At 43.2% G+C, this 18,498-nt stretch overlaps 1 protein-coding gene across 1 annotated transcript in view; it reads left to right on the top strand.

Moving 5' to 3' along the window:
- WIN1 (HOPW1-1-interacting 1) overlaps positions 1-17,000 on the top strand; it is a 49,733-nt gene extending 32,733 nt beyond the window's left edge. Inside the window, exon 3 of the mRNA XM_087686131.1 lies at positions 16,032-17,000. Coding sequence (XP_087542257.1) covers positions 16,032-16,565 — 534 coding nt within the window. The 3' untranslated portion in view covers positions 16,566-17,000. The remainder of the gene's footprint in view (positions 1-16,031) is intronic.
- The last annotated feature ends 1,498 nt before the right edge of the window (positions 17,001-18,498 follow it).

Raw genomic sequence — 18,498 nt, 5'->3', positions numbered from 1 at the left:
AGTGAGAGAGTGAGCACGACACTTGATGTTTGGTACAAAAGACTAGTGTATCATATTTTAGATTTTGAATATATATAAAGTACAACAAGTGAAAGGGTGTGTTCACACCCGAATACGGTAAAAGGCATGGTGAGTCTTTATTCCCAACATCTTTCTGAATCTCAGCTTGTGCCGCCTGCCAAAAATTTTGGGGCTTTTACCTGATGTACAATCCCACATGAGAATCTTCATTGGAAACATAGACATTGCACAATTTCATCTTATGCAAGAAATTTGGGGCTTTTTGTCCTAGAGGCTCTGACACACATCACGAGGCAAGCAGATTCCAGTTGTTGTTTGCTGTTGGGACGCACCTTAAGGTGACATTACTGCAAAAATTCAAGTTGTAAGGTATAATTTTTTCAATTTCTTTGAAAATTTAGGAAGAAATTTGGGGCTTTTGCTTGACACACATTCCAAGGTTGCACACAAGCAGCACAACAACATTTAATTGTTGTTACAATTAGATTTAGCCGAAAATTGTGGAAAAATTAAGTAAAATTTGGTAGGAATCAGCATTAAGAAATTGTAATTTGAACTTTTGAGGGCACGCATTATGAGGCAGGTGTGGAACAACAATGCATTGCTGTTATTTCTTGGTTGAGTACTGATTTGGGTCAAATTGGGCATACTTTGGTATTTGTGTGATAGTTTGGTACTTGTTGCATAGTCCAGAGGGGATTTTTGGTACTCTAAGGAGTACTATCTATACTTTGGCAGAGACGTATTTGGCTATAGATTTTTGTCCATTACTGACAGCATGCCACGTAAGGGGACTAATGATCAGAGCAACATTCTTGGTGTCCTCACTCAGGAGGACAAACTTGATGGATCAAACTATCCGTTGTGGAGTTTTATGGTCTGCAACCTTCTTATAGTGAAGGACTTGTGGCTCTATGTTACAGGTGATTTGCAGTGACCAGGAGGGCTTACACCTCAAACATCTCAGCGTAATGCTAGAGGACAGGCTCTTGGTGTTGCTGCCCCTCCTTCCCCTCCTATCGATTATCAGAGGAGATGGGACTCAAAAGATGCACATGCACTTTCTTTGATTGCCTTATCAGTGAAAAGATCAATCATTCCCCACATCCGGTCTTGTAAGACCTCAAAATCAGCATGGGATTTACTTGAGTATATGTTTGCAGCACGTAACAAGGCTAGAATATCTTATCTCCATAGAGAGTTGGCCAATGTGAATATGAATGAGGGTGATAGTATGATAGATCACCTTACTCGCATACAAGATTTACACGAGAATTGCTCAATGTGGATGAAATCATTGAGGATATTGAATTGGTAAACATTACATTGAATTTTGTTCTAGAGTCGTAACTTGTTTTTGACACCTCTTTGATGTTGTCTTTGAAGGGGGGCAACAACCCCTTATATTTGGGGAGTTGAAAGGTCTCTTGTTGCAAGAGAGATCAAACTCGGAAGAATGTTGCATTGCGTTCAGGAGATGTGGCTATGCTTTCCAAGTTCAAAGGCAAAGGAATTGTCAAGCAAAATGCAAAAAATCAGCAAAGGGGTGATGTTGGACAGCCATCAAATAAGGCTGTCCAAGACACAGAAAAGTCTAAAAAGAAATGGAAATGTCATTATTGCAAGAAGCTAGGTCACTATATTGATGAATGCTATAAGAGATTAGCCAAAGAGAAGAAAAAGGACTTTGGTTTTGCTGTCCAAGAGACATAGTGATGGTGATGCTTCAGCCAACTTTTTGGAGAAGGAATATGCATTTCTAACTTGTAGTTATAGTTCTTCAATGGCTGATTCAGCATTTAATGTTGCTGAAATGTAGCAAACTTCATATTTTGCGAGAAATCGTGTGATTGAATGTCTTTTTTCGATACAAAGACACAAGCTTTGACCATACTTCCATTGTCTTCAACTTATGAACATGCACCATGACAGAATCTTGTAAGCTCATAAAAAGGAAGGATTAGGCTAGAGAATTGAGCCAATCCTAGAGTGTTGCACAATCCATTGTTGTTTCCACACAAGGATCCTCCATGGGATAGGGAATAGGTAGGGTAACAAGCTCCCAAAGATTGAAGGGTGTCAAGTATGCATTCTACCTTACATGACCAAAGTGAATAGTTGGAACCATCTAGTTGGTCCTCTTTGGGTAGAGAAGGGAGAACAGGCACTTGAATCAGTGGTAACATGTGAAGCAATTTAAAGCTAGTAGAATGGGCTCTATGGGAAACATGGAGAGAGGGAGAAGGAGAAGAAGAATGGTGATCCGAACGGTGAGACTGCATAAGAAGGCTTGGAGACCTCCGTTCTCTTCTTGGTGATTTGGCCATCTTTTAGAGGAGTGATGAGAGATCTCCTTGTCAGAGTCATCAAAGCCATTGAAATGGTGATAAGACATCTTCAACACTTGCAAAAACCCACAAAAATCTGTGTTTTTTTGTAAATGGACCTGAATGGTGAAAATCAGCTACACCTCTGCAAAGAAAGGAATGTAGATGACCCACCTAAGTCATATGGATCAGTAGAACACAAAAAATCTGCGTTTCCAGCAAGGAGCAGTTGAAAATCTGTGTTTTCAGTCCGGGGGGTCTCTTCTCGAAGGGGTAACTTTGTGTACTCACTTTGGCAATGATAGCATGTGAGAATGCACAACAGAAGAGGCAATCGATAGGTGGCACGGGTTGGAAATTGACATGCAAAGGATGGACAAACTCAAAGCTGCTTGACGATCCTAAGAAAAACATAGTCAGAGCTCCTATGTCTCCCTTAGACTCTTACAGAGCTCACAACCATGAGATGATAGATTGATAGACCAAAATAGGTAGGCTAACATGTAGGAAGGCCTTTTTTTGTTGGATACTTATAAGAAGAGATCTTATGATGCTCTGACAGTTAGTACACTTACTGCTGCTATGTAGAATGTGGGGCTTTGGCATACTCACTATGGTCACATGAGCTTTGGTAGTGTGATGACACTTTAGCGTTGTTAGATGGTGGATGCTTTGTCTCTTGTTGATACTCCACCTCCCCATGCATGTGAGGGGTGTATAGTTGCTAAAATGCATCACTTTTAAGGATGGTGTAGTGCATGTTGTCCGGAAAATGCAACTCATACATTGATGTGGGTGGTCCTATGTGGACGAGTGCACTCAATGGTCATTTGTATTTTGTTACATTTATAGATGACTATTCTTGTTACACATGGGTGTATGGTCTCAAAGCAAAGTCGGATGCATTTATGCACTTCAAACACTTGGTTGCAAAGTTGGAAGCAAAAATAGGTTTGAAGGTGTAGACTCTACGCACAAATCGAGGGGGGGAATATATGTCTTGTGCATTTGAGACATTCTTGCTTGAGCATGACATTACACATCAAGCCACTGTGAAGATGACACCTCAACAGAATTGGAGTGGCTGAAAGAAAGAATCGCACATTCATGGAGATGACGATGCATGCTGAAAAGCAAAGGGTTGCCACATAAGTTTTGGCTTGAGGGCCTTCTATGTGCAAATCATGTACTTAATCGGGCTGTGTTTAAGGCACCCGATCTCTCCTTGTGAGGCATGGCAAGATAGGAAAACAAAGGTTGACTACTTTGTTGTGTTTGGGTATATAGCATATGCTCATGTGCCTAAAGAGCTTCGAGAGAAGCAAGATGATAAGGCACTTGAATGTATTTTTGTTGGATATAGTTTACTGAGCAAAGGCTATTGTTTGTACGATCCTCGCACTCGGAAGATTTTTGTTAGTAGAGATGTCATTTTTTCTGAGAATGCAGCCTATTCTCAAGATCAGTTTGAAATGCCAGCCACCTATGACAATGGTGATGTCTTTGAGGGTCTTTTGCTACTTGCATTGGGATTTGTGCTTGCTCTAAATGCAAAAATAGATGTATTACAGCAAGCTCTTGCTGGTCCACTTGCCCCAGATCAGCCCTTGGTTGTTATAGACTCTCTAAGAGAGTAAAATTGATGCTCCTTTGCCTCAATGCACTAGAAAGTTTGGTAGACAAGCTGTTCATGATGTAGGGGGGCAACATTTTGTAGAAAATCTGGAAGTAGATGCTCTCCCTAATGAGCATGGATTTATGAGCTCACTTTTGGATGAGGATGAGCCTACTTTAGTTGATGATGCATAGTAGGATGCACATTGGTTGCAAGCCATGGAAGAGGAGTTGGACTCCATTGCTACTAATGGAACTTGGGATCTTGTTGAGTTGCTGCCTGGCATTAAGGCTATTGGCAGTAAATGGGTTTTTAAACTCAAACGCAAGGCTCATGTTTTATTGACAAGCACAAGGTTCACTTAATTGCCAAAGGATATGCTCAAAAAACAGGATAGATTTTGAGGAGACTTTTACTTCTGCATCCCACATGAGTATTGTTAGATGGATTACTATTGTGGTTGTCCATCATGGATGGAAAGTGCATAAGTTGGACATTAAGACAACATTTCTTAATGATGATTTGCACGAGGATATTTATGTATCCCAACCTCTAGGGTTTGTGATTAAAGGCAAAGAGCACTTGGTTTGCAAGTTAAACAAGGCTTTATATGGCTTGAAACAAGCTCCTTGTGCATGGTATTTGAAGATGGATGCTTATTTAAATAGAAAGAGTTCAAGAACAGTCCAATTACTCCTACGCTGATCATCATTCTTTATGTAGATGATATGCTGTTTACTAGACCTAAATATGACAAAATTACAGATTTTAAGGCTGAATTAAAGAATACATTTGCTATGTCAAATATGGACCTCTTACATTATGTTGGAGCTGTGGAGCTGCTGGATCGAGGGTGAGTGAGTTGAGATTGAGTGTTAGATTATTGCGCAGGGAGCAGAGAAAAGAGTAAGTCACATGAGTGTAAGCACGACACAATGGGTATGCGGTACAATGATGAATGTACCACTTTTTAGATTTAGATAATATATAAAGTACAAAAGTGCAAGGGTGTGTTCACACCCGAACACCAAAAAAAGACACAATAAGCCTTTATTTTCAACAACCTCCTATCTAAAGGCAACATTCCTGAAGGAAGAGAAAAGAATCAGCTAAGTCTATGTATGTATAAAGTTGAAATACACATATACTATCCAACCCCTATCATTTGGCGGCAATGAGCAAACTGCTCTACTGGAAGACCCTTCGTAAGAAGGTTTGCAGGGTTATCATCTATACGTACCTTGACAAGCTCAATGCTCTTGCTGCCAAGTACATCTCTGATAAAGTAATACTTTACCTGTATGTGCTTTGTCTTTGCGTGAAAGACTGGATTCCACGGTAGCATGATAGCACTCTAACTGTCGCAGTGGAGGATAGGAATCTTTGTAATACCAAGCTCTCTTATCAGACGTGAGAGCCATAAAGCCTCTTTATATGCCTCAGTGGTAGCCACATACTCTGCCTCTGTAGTAGACAATGCAATACACTTTTGCAGCCTGGATATCCAAGAGACTACTCTGCCTATGAACTGAACACATATCCTGGAGTAGACTTCGTGCAGTTAGGATGGCCAACATAGTGTGCATCCGTGAATCCAACAGATGACTTCTGCTTACCAAAGCAGATACAAAAATCCTTTCTGCCCTTAAGGTATCTCATGATACTCTTCATTGCTTCCTAATGCTTTTTGCTAGGATATGCCATGTATCTGCTAACCACTCCCACTGCAAATGCAGTGTCAGGACATGTAGCAACCATAGCATGCATCAAGCTATCAACAGCTAAAGCATAAGGTATCTTGGCCATTTGAGCCTTTCCATCATCAGATATAGGATTATCATCTGCATTGAGTTTCACATATGGAGGCAATGGCACACTAATGGCTTTTCCCCTTGATCCATATTGAAATGCTACGAAACCTTAGTGACATACTCTTGCTATGTCAGATAAAGAAGACCCTTTGATCTGTCTCTGAGTATATGCATGCCAAGAATGTGATTTGCCTCACCAAGATCCTTCACATCAAAGCTATTGTGTAAACTTTGCTTCAAGGAGTCCAAGGCATGAACATCCTTGCTTGCAATCAGTATGTCATCCACATACAAAACTAAGAGAATAAGGCTGCCATCTGCTGCTTTCTATTAGCGATTCAGATCCTGGTCAGTCGGATTGACCAGTCGGACTGCCATGTGGCAGTCTGATCTTGGTACAGTACAGTCGGCTGTATTTAATGCAACCAACCTGCAGTTATTTTGCGCCCTGTTTTTGGCTATTTATAGCTGGGATTTCCAGCAGTCTCCTATACACTTCTGTATGCAAATTATAGGCTGGAGGCTCATGCAGATTCTGTCTCTGTTCGTAGATTTCAAATAGGAGATCATGCAGACTGCAGCGGACTTTGAGGTGAACAGAAGGTTGCATCGTCGAGGTGGAGACACGCAGTCCAGTGCACTGCGTCCATGTATTTATCTGCATATCTTTGTATACAACACACTTTATACAACAGATCTTCGTCTTCCACTGTCTCTTTCTCTCTCCTCTCTGTGTTCCCTCTCTTTCAGTCTTATGCTTCTGCACCGCTGCACTCTGACATGGTATCAGAGCAGTGTAGAAGGGTTGACTGAGTGAAGAGCCAACTTGAAGAGGAGTTTCCATCGCGACACAAGATTGCGTTTCCAGCGTTCGAGGGCAAACAGGAGGGCTGTGCCTCGGAACAAGGCTGAAGCGAGCGTGGGCGCGCGGGAAAGGAGTCCAGGTGGTGGATTTGCTGCTGTTTGACAAGGAGGAAGTTTGAGTTTTCAGCTTTCAAGTGCAGATTTTACTTTTTCATCGCCTCCGGCGGGTGAAGAAGTTTCAGGACGCGGAAGAGCCCTAGCAGGCTGCGTTTTCACAGTCAGAGGGGGCTACTTTTGCGTCTGTAAAGGCATTATAGGTGAAGATGTCTATAGAGATTGACTTGGAGTTCTAGACGATCATGGACCGGAAGGTGCCTGTCTTATCGGCTCTTCCTGCAGATCAGAAGCTCGATGGCGACAATTACTGCATTTGGCGCGTGATGATGTTGGCCATCCTTGAGTTCTACGATTTGGCGGAGCTTGTGTAGGAGGAGATTGACCGGCCCTCAGTGAGAGATGAGTCCAAACTCTCTTCCGATGCTTATGCGGAGTTGGCCAAGACACAATCTCACTGGGACAAACTGAATGCTAGGATTCGTTCCTTTCTTTTTCTGTCTTGTACTACAGCCGTGATAGCTCACATCGAGCACTTGATGGTGGCTCGGGAGATATGGCTGGAGCTTAATCAAATGTATAACCGGATGACCCTCATGAAGCGGGTTTCTTTGGAGGTATAGATGCGGACCTTGTCCGTGAATAAGTCTTCTTCGTTGCGGGAGCACATCAACAAGCTTAGACAGCTTCAGATGCAGGTTCAGAATACGGGGAAGCCGATTTCCTCCGAAGACATGGTGATCACACTCTTGTCCCAGTTACCGCCACGATTCGGTGCTTTCTACTCCGCCCTTATTGCTTCGGGGCGAGAGTCCACTCTTCGGTGGGAAGAGTTGGTTCCTATGGTCTTGGACCAAGAGGAACAACTGAAGGGACAGAATGCTTCCAAGTCAGAGGCACTGACAGGTCAAGCCTCTCAGAAGAAGGGGAAGGACCAAAAGAAGAAGAAGGGGGATAACAAGTCAAAGAAGGACAAGGACAAGGACAAAGAATCCACATGCCATATTTGTGGAAAGACCGGCCATTGGAAGAAGGATTGCCTTGACAAAGACAAAAAGGACACCAACAAGAAGGATACGAAGGATTCTGGAGCAGTGGCTGCATCCTCATCAGCTGCGTTTCTTCATCTAGCTGTCATTGAGAACTCTACACTGAATGCTTCTGATGCTGCGATGACAGCTTCCCAGGCTCGAGAGTGGATCGTAGACAGTGGTGCCTCCCGGCACATGACTCCTTCATCAGATGGTGTTGCCCAGTTGCGACCTTCGCATGGGTAGATTCTCATTGGAGATAGCTCTTCGGTGTCTATTGCAGGACGGGGTGAGATGCAGCTTATTCCAGATGGACGTGGTGGTACCCATACCTCCGAGGTCTTGCATGTACTAGGTTTAGGGTATCATCTACTGTCAGTTCATAAGATTTGTTCCCTTGGACTTATGGTGGAGTTTGACAGTGATTCGGTGCGAGTCTTTGATCGTGGGTCACGGAAGGTTCTCTCATCAGGATATGAGGAGAACGGCATCTACAAATTGAAGTCCTCTACCGCCCTCTCTACTCTTCTTCTTACCTCTTAGACACAGTCAGAGCTATGGCATGGTCAATTTGGTCACCTCAACTATGATTATCTTCGGAGGGCGTTACGTAGACAGCTTGTTCGAGGGTTGCCGGACATAGTGGTGAGCCAACAGCCATGCGTCTCCTGCATTCGTGGGAAACAGCATAGGGATGCGCTTCCCAACAAAGCTTCGCGGCGGTCTACTTCACTGATGGAGCTTGTATCTATGGATCTTTGCGGCCCTATGAGGAACGAGTCCTTGAGAGAAGCTTGTACTTCATGTTGATCGTAGATGACTACAACAGGATGACATGGGCCTATTTCTTGGCATTGAAGTCAGAAGTTTTCTCCCACTTCAAGGATTGGCTTCTCTTTGAGGAGAATTGATCAGGCCGGAGATTGAAGACCTTGCGATCCGACAAGGGTGGTGAATTTGTTTCTAATGAGTTTGCTCGTTTTTGTGCAGATAAAGGTATTCACCAGGAGTTTGCTAATACCAATATTCCTCAAGAAAATGGCATTCTTGAACGGAAGAACCAAAGTGTGATCGAGATGGCGCGCACCATGATGAAGCACCGACAGACACCTCAGTTTCTGTGGGCCGAGGCTGTGGCTACTGCAGTCCATATCCTTAACCGATCCCCCACTTCAGCCGTTGATGGGATGACACCTTTTGAGGCTTACTTTGAGACTAAGCCCGATGTTTCTTATTTTAGGGTTTTTGGGTGTGATGCCTATATTCACATTCCCAAGGCCCATCGTGATAAATTTGAAGCAGCTTCCAAAAGACAGGTGTTTGTTGGCTACAGCTCTTAGTCCCAAGGCTATCGTTTATATGATCCCGTCAAGCGGGATGTGTACACCAGTCGAGATGTGCGGTTCGTGGAGGTTCCGGCCATAGCAGCGGGTGAGGAGCATCCCGTTCTTGGAGATCCAGGGGAGAGTTGGGCTCCCGCGACAGTTCCTTTGGAGCCCACGCCTTTTGATTCTGATTCTGTTTCTGATACAGAGTCTACTATTCCACCGGTCACCCTCGAGGAGTTACCACTGGTGGATATCCCAGAATCTTCTGCTGATGGAGAGAGACGAGGAGAGGTCCGGCCTCCTCCTCGTTGGGCCCGTGACACACTCCGTGATTGAGGGATCGAGGGGGTCCCTGAGGAGTGGGGACCGCAGGATGGTCCGCGGCGGTCACGGAGGCACCAGGCACATTCTACGGAGCTTGTTTGCTCTAACTATTGTTTGATGACCCGTGTTATGCAGGATCGAGAGCCCACCTCCGTGAAGGAAGCTTTATAGTCCGCACCATGGAAGAAAGCTATGGAAGCCGAGTTGGAGGCTATTGAGAAGAATAGCACTTGGTCACTCGTGCCTCATCCCCCGAATAAGAAGGTGATTGGCGTCAAATGGGTCTTCAAGACCAAGTACCTTAGCGATGGTTCTTTGGACAAGCACAAGGCTCGCCTTGTTGCTAAAGGTTTTGCACAATACCCAGGGATTGATTGTCATGATACTTTTGCCCCCACTGCTCATATGGTGACTATTCGAGCTGTTCTTGCCTTGGCTGGCCATAGGAGATGGCCTGTCTACCAGTTGGATGTGAAGTCGGCCTTCCTCAATGGTGATTTGAAGGAGGAGATCTATGTAGAACGGCCTCCTGGCTTTGGATCTTCAGATGGGCAAGTCTATAGGTTGAAGAATGCCTTGTATGGCCTCAAGCAGGCTCCGCGTGCATGGAACGAGAAGATTGATTCGTTCCTTCAGTCACAGTTGGGATATCGGCGTTCCAAAGCCGATCCGCAACTTTATGTACACACTTCTGAGGCTGGTTGTGTGCTTTTTGTGTTGTATGTTGATGATTTGATTGTCACAGGTGATCATGCACAGAAGGTCAAAGAGACGAAGGGAGCTTTACATCGGATGTTCAAGATGACAGACTTGGGTCTACTCCATTTCTTCTTGGGCCATGAGATTTATCAGTCTCAGAGCGGGATCTTTATCTCTCAGCAGAGATATGTACAGAAGCTCTTGGTTTCTTTTGCGATGGAGGATTGTCGGACCATTTCTACTTCTATGGATCCAAACTGGAAGGCCACTTCCCATTCAGCTTCTCCCATGGCGGATGCTTCCCACTATCGTCAGTTGATTGGATCATTGATTTGGCTCCTCAACACTCATGTTGATCTTTGTTTTGCTGTTGGGCTCTTGGCAGGGTTCATGAGTGAAGCTCAAACGGTGCATTGGTAGGCTGCCTAGAGGATACTTCGGTATTTGAGGGGGACATCTAATTTAGGGATTCATTATCCATCAGGTACAGGTGGTTCAGATCTTGTACTTGCAACTGGAGCGACTCAGATTGGGCTGGTGATGTGGATCACAGGTGGTCTACAACAGGTTACTGTTTTACCTTGGGTGCAGGTGTTATCTCATGGAGTAGCAAGAAGCAGCCCACGGTAGCCCTTTCATTTGACTCGGAATCCTGTTTTCCTTGCCCGGACAAAGCACATAGAGATCCAGTACCATTTTATTAGAGAGAAGCTTCTGGATGAGACCATCACTGTGGAGTATTGCAAAACGGAGGACAATCTTGTAGATTTGTTTACGAAGGCGCTTCCCCAGGCTCTCCTTCGGAGCCATTCCGGATCCCTCAAGCTTTTGCCCCGCCCAGGCTTTGAGAGGGGGTTTTAGCAACAAAACCTTTAGGCTGCTGCATATAGATCTCCTCATGCAGATCGCCATGTAAGAAGGCAGTTTTTACATCCATCTATATGAGTTCCATGTCTTTAGATACAACCAGGCCCAAGATGGTCCGCAAAGTAGTCATTTTGACTACAGGAGAAAAGATTTCATCAAAATCAATTCCTTGTTATTGCCTATACTCTTAAATAACCAGGCGTGCCTTGTACTTTGGTAGAGAACCAGAAGTGACTTTCATTTTGTAAAACCATTTGCATGGTAGCACTTTTTGTCCTTTTGGCAAACACGCCAAATCCGAAGTGCCATTCTTCATGAGAGATTCCATCTTTGACAACATTGCTTTGTGTGATTTCTTACTATCCTTTGTGTCCATTGCTTCTTGGAAGCATGACGGCTCGCCACAATCTGTTAATATGACATAATCGGCCACATAGTTTACACTTGGAATGAACCTATTTGGCTGTCTTTGCACTTTGGTTGACCTACGGACCCAATGATCAAGATTGGCTAGCTATTCAGCCTGCAAATCTGCATTAATAGGTTGCTGTTTTGCAGGTTCAGTGTGTTGTACAACTGGTTTTGGTTGTTCCAAAGGCACATGTTCTTACTGAATTTGTGGTACATCATGGGCAAGATCTTACCGATCATGTTCAACATCATTTCTTCCATTCTCAGGAACATTTATAGTAGGTATTTGCTGCTGCCTAATGGGCATTCTTTGCTGTCCTATTGGTACATTCTCTTGGAATACAACCGTTTTGACCTCCTCTGTCTTTTCGAGCTGTTTGTGCATGCGATCTTCCCGAAAGATAACATCATTGCTGTGTACTACTTGTCTTTTGTCGGGATCACATAATCGATAGCCCATCTCACCTTCATCACCATATCCTAGGAAAATACATTTGCAGGCCTTTGGCTCAAGTTTGCTGCATTCGTCCTTGCAAATGTGCACAAATGCCTCATAGCTAAACACTCTCAAGTGAGCATACGAAGGTGGCTTGCTTGACCACGCTTCTTGAGGGACTCCCCTCTCTCCCAAAAGACCTGTTTGGTGAGTGATTAATCAAGTGTACGGCTGTCATAACAGTCTCTGCCCAAAATCTATGGGGTAAAGCAGCATGTGACAGCATTGTATGGACCTTGTTTTGAATGGTTCTGTTCATACGCTCTGCAACACCATTTTGGGATGGATTATGAGGGGCAGTGAGCTCCCTTTTAATCCTTTTGCTCTATTAGAAGATTTGGTTTAAAGGGTTATGTAGCTCACGATCATGCTTAAATGGTATAAGTGGTTGAGGATGTTGTGCCCACTTATTTTGAGGGGATTGCTATCATGCTTATTAGGATGCAACAATGGATGAGTAGATGGATAGATTAGAGGCCAATAGGACTTTGAATCTAGTACCATTGCCCAAGGGCAAGAAATATATTTCTTACAACTGGATATATAAAATAAAGCATAATGTAGATGGCTTTATTAATTGATATAAGGCAAGGCTTGTTACAAAAGTCGTGAAAGGCTTTGGACACATATTCCCCACCATTGTCATAGTGAAGGCATTGAAATGTCTTCTGGTCTGATTTTCAGCAAGGGCCAATAAATTTTTAAATTTATCCAAGGCCTCATCTTTGCGACGGATTGGATAAACTGATACTTTGCATGTGGCATCATCAACAAAGGTAATGAAGTACTTCTTCCCCCTTAGAGATAATCCTGGCATTTGACATACATCTAAATGTACGAACTCTAAGGGTGATGACTTTAGAGAAAGAGATTTTTGATGTGATGTTTGAGCATGTTTACCATAAATACAATAATCACATTGTTCAAAATCAGCATTATACCTCAAAGACGGCAAATAACCCGAGCGAGAAAACACTTTCATTCTTGTTTGGCTCATGTGTCCCAACTGGCTATGCCACAAAGAAACACTTGGCTGCTCGGTTATGGCGACTACATGGTCACTTACACTAGATACATGCAAAGGATACAAAGTATCACTTTTGGAGCCCTTGGCAATAATGCGAGAGCCCTTACAAATTTTCCATTTGCTATCCCCAAACGTGGTGTGATAGCCTTTATCATCTAGTTGCCATGTTCTTATCAAGCTCATCATCTAGTTGGGGTGTGGGAGTTTGGCTAGCTCAACCTTAGACCTTAGTTGTACTTTGGTACTTTCATTTTGTTGTGAAATCTTGAGCTAATACACTCTTTAAGTTCTCATGATCTGTTGTTCATTGTCTCTCATTCTTTCTCCTCCATAGCCAGCTGAACCTCACACCTGCTGACTAAAATGGAGGGTGAAAAATAAATGAATGGCATGTGGTCTGCCTGGATGAAGTGAAGACAACTGAGAGAGTAAATCAAAGCTGCCTGAACATGGCACTTGGTGATGACGTGGAGCTGGACAGCACATGTGTTCAACAGTACAAACCATAAGCCAATTGCAGGTATTCTGCCAATGCTGCCGGATGACCCTAATGAGAGCAACAAAGAATAGTAATCAAGGTTTGGTTGCAACTTTCTGTTTAACTATTGGTTTGAGGATGAATGTTGTGGAAAACACAAGTTTGTGGCATGGCCATCTAACAATCTGTTTCAGAGTCCAGTGGTGAACTTAGAATCTGCAATAGGCTCGATCCTCAATGGGAGACTTAGCTGCCTTGAGGAGTCTTGCGATTTGTGCCCATCCATGTGTCAGACTCACCTGGAATCAGTTTGACCTGCTTTTGAACTTGTCCCCCATAGTGAAATAGTGTCTTTTTGGAATGTCTTGTGCTTTTGAAGGCTGGCCACAAAACTCATGCCATGGCAATGCCAATCCATTTCTTTCTTGGCACATAGTTGAGCTCAAACTTGAATTAGGAAAGGAACTGCTACTCTTGCAACTAATGTGGGTCATAAGTCATATCATGTTGTAATTGAGCCTGTAACTTAAACTTGGTGGTATTTTGACTATCGAATCCTATCCAATAAGATAATGCTCTCATTCGAGGCATGCACAATAGCCAATAGTTAAATGTCATAGGTGGCATAATTAGTCTTTGCTCAACTGTCATTATGGTCTTCTATAAAGATCATGTTTTGGAGTCTTGAGGCAAATTGCATAAACTCAAGGAAAAGTACTTGATGCATGTGCTCTGCTTTCGGGGCCCAGGCCTATGGAGGATGTTGACATGGAGTTCCAATGTCCTTCCTTCACGGGGGGATATCTTAGTGGGTAGCGCTTTCCTTCTAATATTGTTAATTTTTTTTTCTAAAAACCCAACCTGATATAAAGCCTCTTGACACATCAAGCATGAACACAATCAAAGTATTTTCTCGAAGCATGTTATTTAAATATCACCTCCCAATAAATATGAAAGTGTCAATTGCAAGCATGAACTTTTAAGACAAGGTTTTAGAGTGTGAGAAAGAGATAGACAATGGAAGCAAAAGAAAATAACTGCTGAATACAAGAAAGCAAGACCCATAGTTTTTCTATACGTTTCCATGTGGCATATGCATATGGGTATGGAAGTATGATTGGAGTATGGTTCAGCCATATGTGGCCCTAATTTTATCTTAGAAATTCTAAAAATAAAATGTTATACACATTTTTAATCTTCAAAACTTGTAACTTCAAACTAGCATAGAAGGTCATAATCACAAATTACAAAGTCACACAATTACACACTCATTGTTCACATGTTTCATGAAAACATAAAGTTTCAACATTCAAAAAGTAATAACAAATTTTACGGGGTTGGGGGGAAAAAGTCAAGTATGATATCCCTAAAATTGCCCACTCCTGTTTTTTCCATACCCCACATCTGTTAAACTTTTCCCACTCCACCCTTTTTTTTTACAGAAAACTCAAGTATGATATTTTTCCCATACCCTGTCTGAAACAGCTTTTGCCATGTGGGAAATTTTCATACCCATGCATGGGAATCCAACTATGAGCAAGACACATGATCTCAGAGAATGAGAAAATGGGCCATGGAATCCATATATCAAAGCATGAGTACAATGACTACAAAGCATGTGGGCCGTAGATGATGTAGTGGAGGAGCACTGTTGATAGGCACGAGATGGGCAAAGTTGCAGCAGGTTGGCCAGCTGAAGACGCTCCCAAAATAGCCGGTTGGCCAGATAAATGAGTCTGCCCACTGAGAGAGATGTGCTGCCCTTACTGGCTAAAATGCCCACCTAGCTACCCACTAATGTGTCCATCGAGACAGTCCATAAACCAATGAAATGTACAAAGCAAACAAGAGAATTGGAGACGCGACATGGCAACTTGAGAGGTCAAGTTCTGATTTACCAGGCTCCATATGGAACAAGAAATCAGCAGCACTAAAGATTACAATTTTCACTTGGGAGCTGCCAAAGCAAGGGATTTATCTGATCCACTTTGTAGGAATCAAAAACACCTTAATCTTTTAAACTTTCTTGCCAATGGTTTGCTGGAGATGTGTTTTGACTACCAAAATAACCTACTTGGAGCTATGGAACTTCCTCTATATGAACATAAAACATGTCCACATGGGGTGTATATTTAAAATTGACAATTGGAAATGTCGGTGCAAGGGAGAAGCAGGGCTGAGCCAAGTTACCAGTCGTTTGGCATTGTGCAAAAGTAGAGATAGAGTAGAGTGGGGAATATTGAGCTCCCTTTCTTTTGTCTTGGTGGTGCTTGGTGCATTGGTGGCTGGGGTGACAATGAGTTGGCACTGTGCTCTTGATGATGTTCAGTGGGTTGAGAGGTCTTGTGAACTGTTGACATCACTCTGCTTGTGTAGGTTGGAGTTTTGTTTGATTTTGTCAGGGTTACTGGTTGGCCTTGCGAATGGTTGATGTCTGTTTTTTTGTTGCGTGCAACAAAAAGGGCTTTGAATATTGTGTTGCTGTAAAGTTATCGTTGGGATGCAAAATAGTTTGGGCAGGTTTTCTTCCCTTGTTGCATTCAGATGGGTTATGCAAGAAAAGTCGACTGTAAGTTACTCCTGCTAGTGGTTTCAAGTCTGCAGTATTTACTTTGCATTCTATTTAAGCAGAATCTGTTGGTCCTTGATGCATCTATTTACTTGTGCCACTCTTGCAGGTGCAGTGTGGACTTGGCCGAACAGGATTCTTGTGGGCACACGAGCCATATGGTGTGCAGCCTGACATTATGACAGTGGCAAAGCCACTGGCAGGTGGTCTTCCAATTGGTGCTGTCTTGGTAACTGAAGCCGTTGCAGCATCTATCAAGTATGGTGATCATGGCAGCACGTTTGCTGGTGGGCCATTGGTGTGCCATGCTGCACTAGCAGTACTTGATCGTGTACAGGAGGCTGGTTTTTTGGAGAATGTCGCCATGAAAGGACACCTTCTACGCACTCTTTTAACTGAGAAGCTTGGCAGTGATCCTTATGTCAAGGAAGTGCGTGGGACAGGCCTGATTGTAGGTGTTGAACTTACTGTATCTGCTGCACCCTTAGTAAAAGCAGCTCTGGATAAAGGACTTTTAGTCCTGATGGCAGGGCATGGAAACATTGTCAGGCTTGTGCCACCTTTGATAATTTCAGATTCAGAGATTAGGCAGGGAGTTGAGATACTGTCGAATTCTCTGGTTGCCCTACATGAGGCAGCTTAGCTACCTTGTTCTAAGAGATGCTCGTCTCTTTGCCCACTTCTGCTAAGGATGTTTTTGGCACAAGCATTACTTCTGTGTGTATTAAGCATGAAATATACTTGTTTTAAGGGACACTTCAGCAAGAGTATTGGAGTTTATTAGGCCTAACGGAAGGTCTGGAGTTAATAGCATAGTAGATTACTTGGACGACTGTGGAGGTTCGATCATTCCAGTGGGTTTTGTGTACCATACTCTGGATATGTGATAAGCTTAGCATGTGCTTTCCTAGGTGGAGTTATTATTAAACACACTTCAACAAGTTGTGAGTGTTATGAGGAGGATTCTTGAGCTCCTCCATCCATCCTGCAAGCCTTTAAATATCCAGGCTAGGAGTTTCATGTCTAAACGTTGCTATTGAATAAATTTTTTAACGGTCAAACATTGTGTTGAGGGGGAAGAAGAAAGTGAACTTACGCATATAGATGTATTACCAGATGAGTGAAGGTGTCCAAGTGATTTGTGTCATGTAACTACATTTTATTTGGTGTTAAAAAAGGAAAATGCATTAGGATAAGCCGGGGTCCCTATGTAGAGAGTGATATCTCGTGAGTGTCTTCTGTTTTGATTTATAAATATTCCAGAAGTGGTTCAGTGACAAATGTGATATGGAAACTGTTTGGAAGCCTTGCCTTGTAGACTTGAGGGTGAAGATAAGCCAAGTACACTCCTGGGCATACTAATTTTGGACAACCTATGTTGAACCGAAGCGTTTTGCGTGGGACGGGGTTGTCTTTCCTAAATTGCCTCTTCTTTTTGGGGCATTTGATAGATGCAGGTGGTGTTAACAGAATTTATCAATGAATTCTTACATTTGCCATCATGTATGATTCCCATGCATTTCCAGCTTCTGAAACACAAGATACCAAAGAATGCTTGAGATAGCAGACACTAGATTGGTGTGGGAATGGGTCCACCCATATTAATCAATTTGATTAAGTACGAAATATCAGATGGTTGCTGCACGAAGACTTGTCCCAAATCAAAACATAGTCAAGCTTTCCTCAATCAAGTTGTTGAAGCTAAGAACATTTTGTCATGGTGCCCCCTTTGCTTCCTTTTCCCAACAAGGGGCTGGTCCTATGGAGCCTTCCAAAGGCTAAGATCAATGGCGCCCCTTTGCCCCTTGCTTGGAACCCATTGGCAGTTGTGCCCAAGGTCTGAGGCCATCTTCACTGGACCCCCGTCTTAGTATTCAAAAACTAATGTTGAGGAAATTTTGTTAGGGTACAAATCTTCCATAAGAATGTCACTTCTTCTTAGCAGAGAGATCTTGGTTAGCAGGTTTGATGTTTGGGTTTTTGTGCAGTTGCACGATGCAGGGAAATGGAGGGGTGGTAGAGCAAGTTGAGGCCGGTGGCCTTTGATGGGGTCGAATTTGATTGGCTGATTGGTCTAGCTCTATCTTCTCATGATAAGAGATGCTCTCAAATATGAGAAAAGGCGTCATGGTCAAACTACCAAGATGGAAGGAGACTTGCTGTTGAGATCCGAAACCTTAATTTGTCACCAACATAAATCTTGTTGCATCTTCCTACTCCTAGAAATATCACTCTAGCACGCACCCAAGCGCACAACCCAGAAAAGATTTCCACAATTGAATCGCAGAGGTGTCCAAACCTTGCTGTGCTCGGCCTTCAAATCATAGTATGATTCTCTACACCAAGCTTTGTGATTGGTGCCTTGTCAGTGCAATTTTTGCTTCTTCTTGTCGGAATCTCACATTGGTAGTGGGCATGTGACATGTAAGTAGTAGTGTCGTCAAGCTTTGTGATTGGTGCCTTTTCAGTGCAATTTTTGCTTCTTCTTGTCGGAATCTCACATTGGTAGTGGGCATGTGACATGTAAGTAGTAGTGTCGCTGGTGTGTTCAGTGGTTTGAGATACGATTCTTATTC

The sequence above is a fragment of the Lygodium microphyllum genome, chromosome 10 (genome assembly GCF_053477565.2).
Source record: "Lygodium microphyllum isolate KBCC chromosome 10, Lygodium_microphyllum_v1.1.10, whole genome shotgun sequence".
Lineage (NCBI taxonomy): Eukaryota > Viridiplantae > Streptophyta > Polypodiopsida > Schizaeales > Lygodiaceae > Lygodium > Lygodium microphyllum.
The sequence above is the reverse complement of the archived record's forward strand: the minus strand, read 5'-3'. Positions and strand labels throughout refer to the sequence as shown.